General features: G+C 35.4%; 1 protein-coding gene across 4 annotated transcripts in view; it reads left to right on the top strand.

The window, feature by feature from the left end:
* Positions 1-14158, top strand: part of LOC108738260 (lachesin-like) — a 69459-nt gene that overhangs the window by 27407 nt on the left and 27894 nt on the right. For 3 of the 4 annotated variants that reach the window (XM_025979134.1, XM_025979128.1, XM_025979142.1), the window contains exons 2-3: positions 835-985; positions 13562-13674. In XM_025979134.1, the coding sequence (XP_025834919.1) occupies positions 835-985; positions 13562-13674 (264 nt within the window). Of the gene's footprint in view, positions 1-834; positions 986-13561; positions 13675-14158 lie in introns of those variants that run through there. The other variant, XM_025979145.1, reaches the window with a different exon arrangement.

Here is a 14158-nt window from a genome sequence, read left to right as displayed (position 1 = left end):
GTATGTATAACAATTTAAGTTTACATAAACTCACAGAATGACGGTATATATATTTAGTACATATATACTTGTACATACGTGTACATTTGACAGATTAAGATGCCTTATCCGGGCATAGTATTACTAGAGACATCTGAATCGAATCGAATTCATCTTTACACACCTGCGCCCTTCTGCAGATAGATAATAGGAGTATTCGCTACAGTTCCGATGTACATTTTACGGGAAATGTCTTCCTGAACTTGTATTATTTTTCTAACCAGTACATATTACACAACAAAAGAACTATGCCGTCCATAGTCCCCTTACTAACTACATAACTAAATTCGTTTGATTTAATTATTAAATTATTTTATTCTGATAAAAAAAAACCGATTAAATTTTTTGGAAGGGAAGCAGCTAGGGTAATAGTGAGATTAGCTACACTGCTGCATAAACTAAGGTAGGACTGTCTACTTTGCAAGGGTCTAGGTGCATGTGTTAGTTTTACTTCGTAAGATCCCTATGAAAAGTTATCTCACTTCAGTGTCCCTGTCTTCTTCGGTACGGTTTCTCATGAGGAATCTAGGAGAAATCCCCTCATTTGCCACTAGTCAGGAGCACATCATATTTTTTGTAACTCTGAAAATGAATTAATTAAAATCTACTCCTAATTTCCACCTTGGTCCGAAGCTCAATTAATGAGTAACTAATCAGTAAATGGAAAATATTAAAATAACAGTATAAATTTGAGAAAAATTTCGTTGTTGTTTCATGTTTTGTATATAAATTATACGAGGTTCTGGTTCTTTTTGTGTCATATTTGTATTTTATTGTTTATTTTCTTCGTTTTAGGTTCCAAACTGGTGGAGATCGATGAGAGAATGGTCCGTTACAGCAGTGGATGGTTTTCGTAAAAAGTGCGAGGCGTTTCAGAAATTTGAAATGCAGGGAAACACAGCCAGAATCCTTTTATGTGCAATTTTACAACATGTTGTTGCAACAGGTACTTTTCAAATTATATTTACACCAACAGTATACCTACGTTTAAGCTTACCCGTGTGTACGGCTGAATTTTAACTTAAATTATGCGAAAATATTAACTGAATGTGTTCAAAAAGGAAAGCGTTTTGATTTTTATCGCAAGAATTTTTGAGGGCTTTTTTTTCGTTAAATGTTCCGGTAGATTACCTTCTTCTCTTCAACTAAAAGTCTTTTATTTTAAGATAAAGTACTACGGAATTTGAGCAAAACTGTCAATATTAGGCAGAGAACTGGCTTCAAAAGAGACACGCGGAACTGTCACTGTAAATCAGCGAAACTCGAAAAGACTTCATCCCCTAATAACTTGAAATTCAAACAAAATATCAACAACAGTAGACTTTATAAAGAATAAAAAAATATACATCAAGCGGACTATTCACGAATTTAAAACTCCCTTGAACATATTATTTTACGTCTTGTATTTTATTTTGAAAATTTTCTGGAATAATTTGAATTTGAAATTTTTAAAATGACTAGGGTTCGTTTATCTAAATAATATGCAGGAATAGGGTTGCTGGATGTATTTAACATGTGTTTTATTTGAATATGAAATAGACAATTAGTTGTTTGAAAAGCGTGGTTGAAATGCTTATGAATTTGACAACAAAGGAAAAACGCTTAGAGCTCAAAACGGTTCAAATAAAACGAATGCCGGACGTTAAAAGCAAATTGTAAAGACATACAATTCCATGCATGTATTTGTTCGTGTACATAGCATCAGGTACCTATGTAGGTACCGATTTGAATACAAGACGTCCATCTGTATTACCGGCTTACTTACAGAGCCAAGCGCAATAATTTATAATCTTCAATAGGACGATCTTTTTAGCCATATTTTACCCTTGTTAGTAGGGCAAGGCATTAATTTCGACCGAGCGCGTGGTGTACACCTACCGCTTTCCGTAACCTCACAGACAACGTATAAATTCATTCCGTTGCTACACCTGAACGGTTATATTTTGTTTGACTAACGTGAAATTCCTCATCTCAAAACGATTTATTAATGGTTCTCTCTGACGCTCTCCGGCCCCTTTATCTCTCGAATTCGTCCCAGACTTCACGAACCTCGTCAGACAGCCCTCGATGGCTACTAATTAATACCTATCACCTTTTTTAATTAATGTCACATCTTATATACCTTTATGTAATTAGAAAAACTCCCACACCAATTCTAATGATTCCTAACGAAAAATACCCCTACCATTGTATCTCCCACTTTTAGAAAACGACACGCAGCGGGCCTGAAATGTCAATCAATTCGAGTCAACGACATAATTATTTACGTTTTCCCTATTTTCATTAGCCCAAGCTAAGAAAATTACATAAATTTACGAAAAGAATGATAAATTCAAAGCAAGTGGAAGAGTCTACAAAATTTTTTATATTTAATTACTCATTTGATTTAAATATTCAAATTATCCAATATTTAAACGTTTGTAAAACTATAAATATTTGAACACTGTTGTCTGAGCATCCAGATATTTAAAAATTTGAATAATGAAATATTTGGATATTTGAATATATCAATACTTTATTGATTTCAAAATATTTGAATTGCCTATGACTATTAAACAGGACTATATGAAAATAAATAAAAGTAAATCAAAAATACTGGTATGCAAGGGCAGAAAAAGTAGGGAAAGATAGTAGACGCAAAATTAGAAGAAGTGACTGATTTTAGATATCTAGGAAGTCAGATAAGTCAGGACGGAAGGAGTAGTAGGAATATAAAGCAGAGGATAGCGCAAGGTCGTATCGCCTTCAATAAAAAAAAAGTCACACTAGTTATAGGCGAATGATGAGGATATATTGGATAGAGAAGGTTATAAATGAAGAGGTATTAGAATGAATAGGAGAACAGAGGACTCTATGGAGTCAGTAAGAAATAGGCGAGATAGGTTAGTAGGACACCTTCTCAGGCATGAAGGTCTCGTCAGAGACATAATAGAGGCAGAAACAGGAGTTAAGAGGCGTGGAGGTAGACCTACATTAGATTACTGTTCGCAAATAGTTAAGGTTGTGGGTTGTTCTAGCTTAGGAGCTAGGATAGGAAAGAGTGGGGGTGCGTGTCCAACCAGTCTTAACTTAGGACTGACGACCTTAGGACGATGATTAAAATATTTGAATATTCAAATAATTCGAATACAATTCTGAGCCCTGGTATGAACAAACGGTTCGAACCATTTTGCTGGGTGTTTCCCAAATGGTATTAGGATTTTATCCTGAAATGATTGTAGGAAGTATTAATTGGGTTATTACACTGGAAATTTGTTGCATCGCTAACGGATTTTTAAATTTTGTGCTCGCAGAATGTTTTATATATGAATCAGAACGAATTTAATGGTTCGTCGTTGTTAGAATCACGTTGCGCCGTTTTAAATGGTAATATGCATTTGAAATTTTCGAAAGTTAGGTATCGTTAAAGAGCGTAGAGCAGAGCAGGACTTGGTCAAATAACTCAGTGTCGCCGTAGCGAAATCAACAAATTAGTATTGCAGCTAACACCGACATTGTTAATCTAGGATTAGCCAGAGCTTTAACTGCAGCCGCAGCAATGGCGGCCGATCACATTCTGTTTCCTGTCCCAGAATGATTTGGGCTTTGCCAGGAAATGCGTACACGTCCCGGGTATTTTTTGTTTCTATCTCCATTAACGCTAAGACATCGCTACAACCCTCAATTAAAGAGGAAGAGATAATAAAATTGAAGGAAAATAACAAGAAAACATTATTTGCTTCTTTACAAAACGAAAACTACAACAACTTTTTTGTCAATTAAAGGGTTCGAATTTAATAACTATTCAAATATTTGTTTATAATTCGATTTAAATATCTAAATTATTCTATATTTGAAATTTTAAATGATCAAATATTTGAACAAGCAATCAACTTAATGAAATATATTTGAATATCTGAAATATGGATATTTATGAGTTTATTTGAATATTTGCATTACTTTTATTCGAAGGCAAATACCTGGAATTTAGGAGTTACATATTAATTCCTCAAGTATATCTCAGCCACAGAACCATAAGTGACATTTGGACATGCAGATTATTCTGATATTTATATATTTGAATATTGGTATCAGTTGTTATGGTTTTTGTTTTGCAAGGAAGCAAATAAATCTTTAAATTGTTTTCCTACTTTTAACTAATGTTTTTTCCCAAATACGGGTCAAGGCAATCAAGAGTAGAATAAGCTAATTAAAAACAATACGAGGGTGGATTGATAAGTTTCCGGCCTAACCAAGAGATGACGCCACTAGGCCTACCTTGAGGTGACATTCTATAGTACCATCCTTGGATAGCTTGTAGCTATAGTTTCAGCCCGATCTCCTTGCTAGTGTAGGTTTGACAGCACGCTGAACAAGACGCCTCTGTGGTTTTCGTAAAAATGGAAAAGCAGGAAAATCGTGCTGTCATCAAATACTTTTATTTGAAGGGGTTAACGCCGAAGGAAATTAAAAAAGAGATGGACTCAACACTGGGGACATCCTCCCCGTCATATTCAACCGTTAAGCAGTGGGTTTCCGAGTTTAAAAAGGGTCGTGTGAGCACCTCTGATGGGCCTCGCTCAGGACGCCCCGTTGAGGTCACAACTCCAGATATGATCGAAAAAATTCATCAAATAGTGCTGGGAGACCGCAGATTGAAAGTGCGTGAGATAGCTGAGACCTGTAAGATGTCATATGAACGTGTGCAACATATTTTGCACCAACATTTGCATATGGAAAAGCTCTGTGCAAGATGGGTGCCGCGTTTGCTAACAGTCGACCAAAAATTGATTCGAAAAAACATTTCTACCGCAAATTTGTCATTGTATAAGCGTAATCCAAGCGAATTTTTGCGTCGATTCGTAACCGTTGACGAAACGTGGGTCCACCACTACACTCCTGAAACCAAAGAACAGTCTAAACAGTGGATTGGACCAGGGGAACCAACTCCAAAGAAGGCAAAAACAATTTTTTCGGCGAACAAGGTTATGGCTACTGTTTTTTGGGATGCAAGAGGTATTATATACATTGATTACCTTGCAAAGGGTAATACTATCACTGGTCAATACTACGCAGACTTATTGCAACGTTTGAGCCACGAGGTGAAAATTAAACGACCTCATCTGGCGAAGAAAAAAATCTTGTTTCATCACGATAACGCACCAGCGCACACGTCAATCGTTGCGACGGCTAAAATCAACGATCTAAAGTTTGAATTGATGCCGCACCCTCCTTACTCTCCAGACCTAGCCCCGAGTGACTATTTTCTGTTCCCTAATCTCAAAAAATGGCTTGGCGGTAAGAGATTTGCGGACAATGAAGAAGTAATCGAAGCTGTAAATGGTTATTTTGAGGAGCTTGACGAATCAGTCTATAGAGATGGCATTAATAGACTGGAACACCGCTATGAGAAATGTATCAGCCTTGGAGGAGATTATGTTGAGAAATAAAAAAAAAAAATTTTTAAAAACCTTGTTTTTCTTGGTCAGGCCGGAAACTTATCAATCCACCCTCGTATTATACGTACTCCACCTTTTATTATTACACAATAATCCGCCCCTTCGAGAATGGTGTGCGTGCTGGTGTGCTTAAAATTACTCGAGTTTTTTCCAACATAAATTGGTGCATTTAACTTGGTAACATAAGCGTAAAATTAAATTACTTTCATTTTGCACACAGAATGCAGCTCCACTAAAGATACTAAATGTATGTATTGTTTGCTCGAGCACAGTCCTATCTCCATGTACACACTCCGTTCGTTAATTTACGTAGTGTCGTTGATCTACGAGGCACTGACATGAATATAAGTACAATTACGATTGTTTTTGCAATATGCTGCTGCTGCTTTACCTAATCCCCCAATTTCTGGTCCCACTGATTTCACTGAATCAGATTTACACCTACAGTAAATGCGATGTCCAAATTCAAAAAAAAAAAAAAAATTGAATCTCTAAAACTGCAGCTAGATATTTACGTATCATGAATTCAAACATTAGATATAATAATAACATTTTTTATATCTCCACGTAAACAATATGTAACAATTTGGATGTCACAACAATATTTATTAAGCTTTATTTGCATGGAAAATATTTCTCACAAAGTTTGCACGTAATTAAATCAAATTTAATTCTGCTGGAATTGATTGGCATGAATATTTTTGTATTATTACATATTTTAGAATAAATATCTAGTTTCATATGGCAAATTATTTAGATTAATCAGTTCCAGTCAAATTTACCCGAGTAAATGTAGAATGCATAGGTAACCGTTTTATTGTTGTGGGCTGGGGCGTTGTTTTTGATTAAACGACAGAGACGGCGAGTTGATGTAGAATTAGGATTTTTGTCGAGTAGCTAAATTTGTCGATGATGTCGACAAGGGTTGCTATCTACGCGCGAGTTGTGTATTGTTATAAACTGTCAGTTTTCGGGATGTCTGTTTATATGAGATGCATACTAATATGTCACAAGTCACACCTATGTAGTACATATTCAGATATCTAGTAGTTCACAGTTGACGGCATTTTGCACCAGAAGGTTGTTTAAGTTAGGCGTAGCGTTATCAGCTTCGTATATCGGTAGAGACTGAACTTAACCGAGAGACTCAATTTACTGGCGGATTAAGACACTCGTAGATATATTCGCTAACCCTCTTTGAACAGCAACCGGCGGCGTTACCGTTGTTCTTAATAAACAAAAGCCATGTCGTTTTCCCGCGCCATTAAATACAAACTGCTTGATACAGGGACTAGGAGTCATCCAACAAACCTACATACGGGGTATGACCCAAAAACAGTTTTAAACGAACAAAACAGATGCACCTATCTATATGTGTCACAATTCATTGTTACGCCATTGCGAAACTTCAATAGTTTTCCATACGTTAATCCTTGAAGGGTCATCATCATTGCTGCACGTTGCTGTTTGGCGAACGTTTGAGATTTGGCTGGCGACGACGATCAGAATTTTTACCTTCCCTACTACCCAACGGTATCCCTGACCAGCCTGCCCAAATCCCCTAATATGAATAAAGTTACTCTATTTATAACTTTCGGGATAGACCTCGTACACCTCGTTTTGAATTAACTGCCAGCGTTCTATATGTACGTCCTACTAACTGGATTTTTAGATCATCGTTGAATTCCTTGCACAAACAGTTTTCTTAAAGAAATTAAGTGCACTAACTTCCGGTCAGTCACTTCCGCTGCCTTTCCGCCACATTGACTTTAAACGGTAGCTCTCTATGAAATATTCATTAGAAGACGATATATTTGAATTAAAAATAAAAATAGGACTTACATCTCAAGAGACGTTCCCAGAACGAAAACTTCTTCTTTTTTATGCTCCTTAATTTAAAATAAATCTCAATATTTTGGATTCTACCCTATATGAACCCTTTCAAGTCTTCTTTATTGAGATGATTTATTTACTGATGTGACCCTAATGTGGATATCCTTCATGAACCCTTTCAAGCCTTCCCTATTAAGACTGATGTGACCCTGATATCGATCTCTCACCAGAACCCCTACAAAGCTTTCCTATTAAGACTGATGTGATTTTGATGTAGATACCCTATATGAACCCTTTCAAGTCTTCTCTATTAAAATTGATGTGGACCTGACATAGACACCCTATCTGAACCATGTTGCGGCATGTCCTATTAAGACTGATGTGACCTTAATGTGACCCTAATGTGGATATCCTTGATGAACCCTTTCAAGCCTACCCTATTAGGAGTGATGTGACCCTAATAAGGATCCCTTATCAGAACCCCTACAAAGCTTTCCTATTAAGACTGATGTGAACTTAATGTGGACACCCGATATGAACCCTTTCAAGATGTGAACTTAATGTGGATACCCGATATGAACCCATTCAAGTCTTCTCTATTAAGGTTGAGGTGGTGCTGACATAGACACCCTATCTGAACCATGTTGCGGCATGTCCTATTAAGACTGATGTGACCTTAATGTGACCCTAATGTGGATATCCTTCATGAACCCTCTCAATCCTTCCCTATTAAGGCTGATGTGAGCCTGATATAGATCCCTTATCAGAACCCCTACAAAGCTTTTCTATTAAGACTGATGTGAACTTAATGTGGATACCCTATATGAACCCTTTCAAGTCTTCTCTATTAAGGTTGATGTGGCCCTGACATAGAACCATAAGACTAATGTGAATATCCTTCAAGAACTTTTTCGAACTTGCCCTATGAAAACTGATGTGACTCTGATATGGATACCCTGTTTGAACTCAAAAATAATAATTGAATATATCGAATCCTACTTAATAATATTGTACTAATTGAGTATTGCCTTCTTTTTAGTAATTAATTTAACAGGTGTGTCTGAATAGCATCTACTTCACCTATTTCGTCCCTAAGATATAATTTTCGTCCCACATCCATCAGAAAATATTGAAAAAGACGATTACAAAACTTTAAAATTATACTCCCAACATGGCTAAATATGATTCACGCCAAAATCTCAATAAACACCTATTTGCTATTGGAAATCGCGCCGGTAACTGGAAGTTTGACTGTAAATTACAAAGAATATTGAAAGGGCTTTTATTCCTTTTACTGATATGAAAAGAAGTTGCTTTCCCTGTAAATGTGCTATCCTTTCTTTCGTTCTTTGTGTCGTTATAAACCTTTGAGACCTTAGCGAAGTAACACTTTTTGAAGCCACTATTGCAAGAAACCAGGTAAAAGATAATGTGACCACAATATTCTAGTTTAATAAAAAACTGGGGAAATTGTTAAACTGATAAGCTGATATTGTATATTAACATAACTACCTAATGTCTCGACTGCATCATACATCACATTATTTATAAATATAAAAGTTTACTTTGCTTTTCTAACTCCCTAAAAATTTAGTTTTCTTGTGTTAAATTTTGTTTATTAATACTAAATTTAATTGTAGTGCAACAGTCTAGTGTTTATGGTATGTAACTATTGAATATATTTTACAAATTTAGAATGCCTTTTTGTTGACGTTCTAAAATTATCAATTCAAAAAATTAATCTTGGGGAAAACTGCTGCATATTCTAATTTGGATTAGCTTGTCTCGTTGGAGATCAGTCAACATTTGAGAAATGCTCCAAAATTTTACCACAATGATTCGAGTCATTAATGATGTATCGAGATATCGGAATTTACCTCAGTTGTAAAGAACTTATTGCATATAACACTGTTTTGCTGAAAGAAGAATGGCAAGTTTATAATTCAGTTTTAATTTGACAGTAGCATCAGTTGCAGAGAATTGATCACTGTTCGCTTGCTACGTTGTATCTTTCAGCCAAATAGCTTTCAGTCTAGTTTAGTTTAGACGGTTAATAAATGGTCCTCAGTATACTGGAATGTTTAGCGAATGCAATGGAATGAAATTGAATATCCTACGTAGTGTAATATTCTTTAAAGAACTGATTTGATTCAACAGCCAATTGAAACGAAATTTACTGCAATGACACCCTACACGCAATTAGAAACTTTTTTCACAATTAATAAATAACACACAGCTAATAGTAAATATATACATGCGTAGATGGTGCTGTGTTGTCAATAATTTGATACTACATCAACTTGCACAATATATAATACGCTACTTTCTCTTGAGAATTGTATAATCGTAATTGTATATAATAATAAGTCGAAAATGAAGTCAAAAAAAAATAAATAAAGGAATAATACATAGGTCAGAGTATTTGCAGTTTAGTTATCTCATTTGCAGAGGCAAAAGGATAAAATAAAATGAATTCTGACATTTAGAACTGAGTGAAAAAGAAAATTACAGACGTATCAGCGTTGTTCTTTTCGAGAAGTGGTGTTAAGAATATCGGTTGCTAGATCTTAATGTTATATTTACTTTCGAGAATACGTCCTAGCACTTTTTCATTTCATACAAAAAACCATGCAGACGGCTATAATTCAACGTATATGAACGTTATTATTCTGCAGATCTGCTAAAAGCCCCATATGTCATATGACATAAAAAAATATTTCTAAGAACAATGGAAACCCTCATATTGTGAACATTAAAAGACACACCACACCAATGTGGCTCTCCCGCAGGTCAATAAACACAAAAGCGCAGAGTAATTCCAAATAACTGATGTACTTACCTACTTCTTGAGTGAAAGATTAGTTTTAGAATAAACAAATTCTTGATAAGAACATGAATGTCAAAAGCTCTTCCTTTGCCAACGGGTGCTTTCTTGCTGCTTTTTTAGCATAACATATTTTTGTTTAATTAAAAGTTACTATATAATCAGTTATTAAAGGGACCAGTTAGTTTAACTTTGAGTATGCTAACGAATACAAAAGCATTAGAAGTGCATCTTTTGTTAAAGGTGCTTTGTTTTAGCTAGCTAGTTGTTGAAGGGATTCATCCATGTACGGAGAACATTTTCAGTATCAGGTGGGTACTTAAAGGGCTCTCATCCTTGGCTTTAAACTACGATACATGCAATATACTTCAGTTCCATGAAAATATTTAGCATATGCAATTGTATATATTGGGATCCGTCAAATGGGCATACACCATCTGGTGGCAAAATTTATAACTCGAATGAGGGAAAAATTTACATAGGAACTGTGCACGCAAATTGTAAAATTGTTTATTAAAATAATAAAACACGTTAAAAAAGTAAAAATTTTTTTGATGATGGAGTCGACGAAGTTTTCTTCTAAAGTTAAATCAAATAAAAAGTTAATATGTTCAGTGAAAAGCTGCAATAGCACTTCAGACATAGATCTTCACTCTTCACCTACATTAACTACTTTCCAATAAAAACTAACCGTTTTATATATGTAAAAAATATATTCGGAAAATTAGAGAAAAAAGTAAACTAATAGAAGCTTGGATGAAAGCAGTAGGTATCAAAGAAGTGAATTCCGGAATAAAAATTTGTTCACGTCATTTTAATGCACATGATTATATTTCAGCAAGTATTTACCATCAGCCATAACCTTAATATTTAAAACTAGAATCATACTAAAATTATAAAGTGAGAAATTATTTATTCCTGTGTAATTGATTTAACACAATTCTAATGATACGATATAAGTATTTTGAGGTTAAGAACCTACCTGCTGCAATACAACAAAGTTGCAATAATGTGTTTGCAACGTTCTCTTAAATCGGCTTTGCACGTGCAAGTCATTGATATGATATTGCTTAAATCACCCAGAATCACCTCACCAATTATATAACGTGAATCACTTTTTAAATCCGAAGTTTGTAAAAAGTAGGCAGTAAACTTGACGGAATTTGAAGGCTAGCTTCCGGATTTGTTATTTCCGAATTTTATAATGTGATTGGCATTAAAAACACGCTCACCTTCAACGAAATTTCCTTTCCGAGGCTTTGTGTCAGCCCAATCACATATTGTGTCAATACTTATCATTTTATCGTAATTTAAAAACTTGGAAATTGCACGGTACACTATAGGAACTACGATAAATTTTCCCTAATCGGCGCCATGTTTTTAGGCTCCTCCCATTTGACGGATCCCAATAGTAACTTGAACTTTTTTGAAGCTTTCCTTGTCATAAGTATCTACAGGATAATTCGCTTTGGTAGGTTATTAAACCTTTAACAGATTTGTGAAACTAATTCTAAATTTTAAGATTATTCAATCGATAAAATAAATTTATTTTGGTTTTCGGGTAATTAAACGTGGCTACTTATGAACGAAACGATTGTAAACATTTTCCGCTCCCTACAATAAGTATCGATCTAATATCCGAAATTCCTCAAATAATTCATTCTCGAAAGCGAGCTAGGAAAAAGGAATTCAAAGTGGTTAAGGTAATGTTGTAAAGCGCCTTAATAATCCCTAGTCAGAAATTTTCAAAAACTTCAAACATTACGATGTAAACCTCCCTAGTCTAACAACTAATGTAATTATTTTACTTGAAGTTTTTAGACTTTATTGAAAGTTAATTTTATTTAATATTGCCTCAACTTTATTTTAAACTGTAGTAAGTTTTACGTAAAAATTAATCTGACAACGTTTTATATCTAATGGTTTTCCATCTTACAGCAGAGTTGAATTTTTCTCCGTTATTTTTATTATACTAAGATCAATCTACGATAAAGCATACCTTCTCTTACAGGTTACGGACTGAAATGGATGGATTTTGTTACTGAGACAAGCAAAGTTTGCCGGCATTCTCCTTTTTTTTTTATCCTTCGGTTATACTTACTTGTATTTGTATAGAAAAGAAAATCCGAATGATTTTTCAGATATCTCTTTTTATTATCAAACGAATTACCTAATTGAAATGCTATCTTTTTAATCAACTATCACTGTGGGTTCCGTAATAACCACGGATCTGACTTTGCATCCTTTCTTGTCCAGCAGGTAATAAGGATTACGAACAGTAGATAATAACGCCGAGACTAACCAATGATTGTCCTGTTCATATTAAAACGAAAGGGTCAGAATAATTCTCTGGATATTATTCAAAAGGGCCTCATGGAGAAAACGATGTTTAGTAGATATCATAATAACGCACTGGAAATTAAATAAAATAATTGGAAGTGGTCTGTATTCTGTCGAAACGCGGATCGCGATTTCGATCCTTTTGGATCTCATCAGCGCGTCGCAGGCAGCTCAGACTGAACACAGACCAGTGTTAGTATTCTCTAAAACGCACTGTTAAGACAGCAGGTAAAAGTTGGTCTGTGTTCTATCGGAGCTGCCTGCGACGCGCTGATGAGATCCAAAAAGATCGAAATCGCGATCCGCGTCTGGCAGTTTCGACAGAATACAGACCACTTCGAATTACTTTATTCGATTAAGCTAACGTGCCTATCACGTTGAGGTTGGCTACGCCGGGATTCGTTTTCAGCAAATAGATATCCACACAAGTGGACCTTGTTGGAGCATACGTAATCCTAAAATGTAGCATCGTGCTACAGATGGCGTTTACTGCGCCATTTGTAGTATTTTCTAAAACGCACTGGAAATTGTTAGAAGTTTCATGGACATAATTATTTTTTTTTTTTATTCAGACCTTTTGTACAATTAACAACAAATAATAATTTATTTAATTGATCGAAAACGGTGTTGTGAATAATAATGAGTCATATACAATAAGAACACTAAGAGTGTATTTAGAAAAAATTGATTTCCCTTATTAAGAATGAAAATAAAACGGAAAAACTAGGAAAATGTAGCCGCCAATTGAAGATGGTCGGTTAGAAACACTGAGAAAGTGTCACGTTAAGTATTTAATATACAGCATTCCAATGTAAATCGTTTCTACCGTGCGGTGGCGGCGTTTGGCGGCTGGAAGGAGTAAAGGGTCGGCGTTAGGGGTCGGAAAAAGGGGGCGGCGACGGGGGGGGTGTTAGAAGCGACAGAGTTGACGACATTCCCAGTATTTGAATTCTCTTGTCGACCGTTTTGCAGGCGGTGCACGTTCGCGGCTTGCTTTCATCGAAATATCCTCTCGCCTATATCTTTAGTTTCACTCCACTTATTCCTTCAGCAAGCATACATCTGCACTTATCTTTCCTTGTTGCAGGTCAGGTGGACAAGCCCCCTCCGGAGTTCTTGGAGCCTTTGGAAAACCACACTGTCACCCAAGGCAGGGATATTTACTTCACTTGCGTTGTCAATCACTTGGCCGACTACAAAGTACGTAAATATATTTTGAATAATCCTTCTACATTAATCTCTCGATTTAACCAATCGAAAAATTTGTGGCATCTATCTCGAACGTCGAACCAACATTTAGATTATTACATGGCAACCTCTTTACAACATAACTTAGGAATGAGTAAAAATTTGAAAAATGAATTCATGAAACAAATTTGACCTCGGAATTGCACAGCAATCAGCACGTGAAGATTTACATATCCTAATATATAAAAATACAAATTTTGGTCTTTTAGAAAGGGAATAAAAAGACAAACAATCAAGAAAATACCTGATTTATCACTAAATTAGAATCTGGCTTTATGATTTCTGGTCTTAGTTTCCACATCCACGTTGACTAGTCTTTCCAAGGTTTTGCAGGCATCTGTGGCAGGTACCCTCAGGGATCATTGCTGGGTTGTTCGATAATTTCCTTACAATTCTCTATTACTTACTTTTCTCTTACAGAACGTATCCTATAGCA

Source organism: Agrilus planipennis, unplaced genomic scaffold (genome assembly GCF_000699045.2).
Source record: "Agrilus planipennis isolate EAB-ADULT unplaced genomic scaffold, Apla_2.0 scaffold88, whole genome shotgun sequence".
NCBI classification, from domain to species: Eukaryota; Metazoa; Arthropoda; class Insecta; order Coleoptera; family Buprestidae; genus Agrilus; species Agrilus planipennis.
Note: the sequence above shows the minus strand (reverse complement) of the source record. Positions and strands in the feature narration are given on the sequence as shown.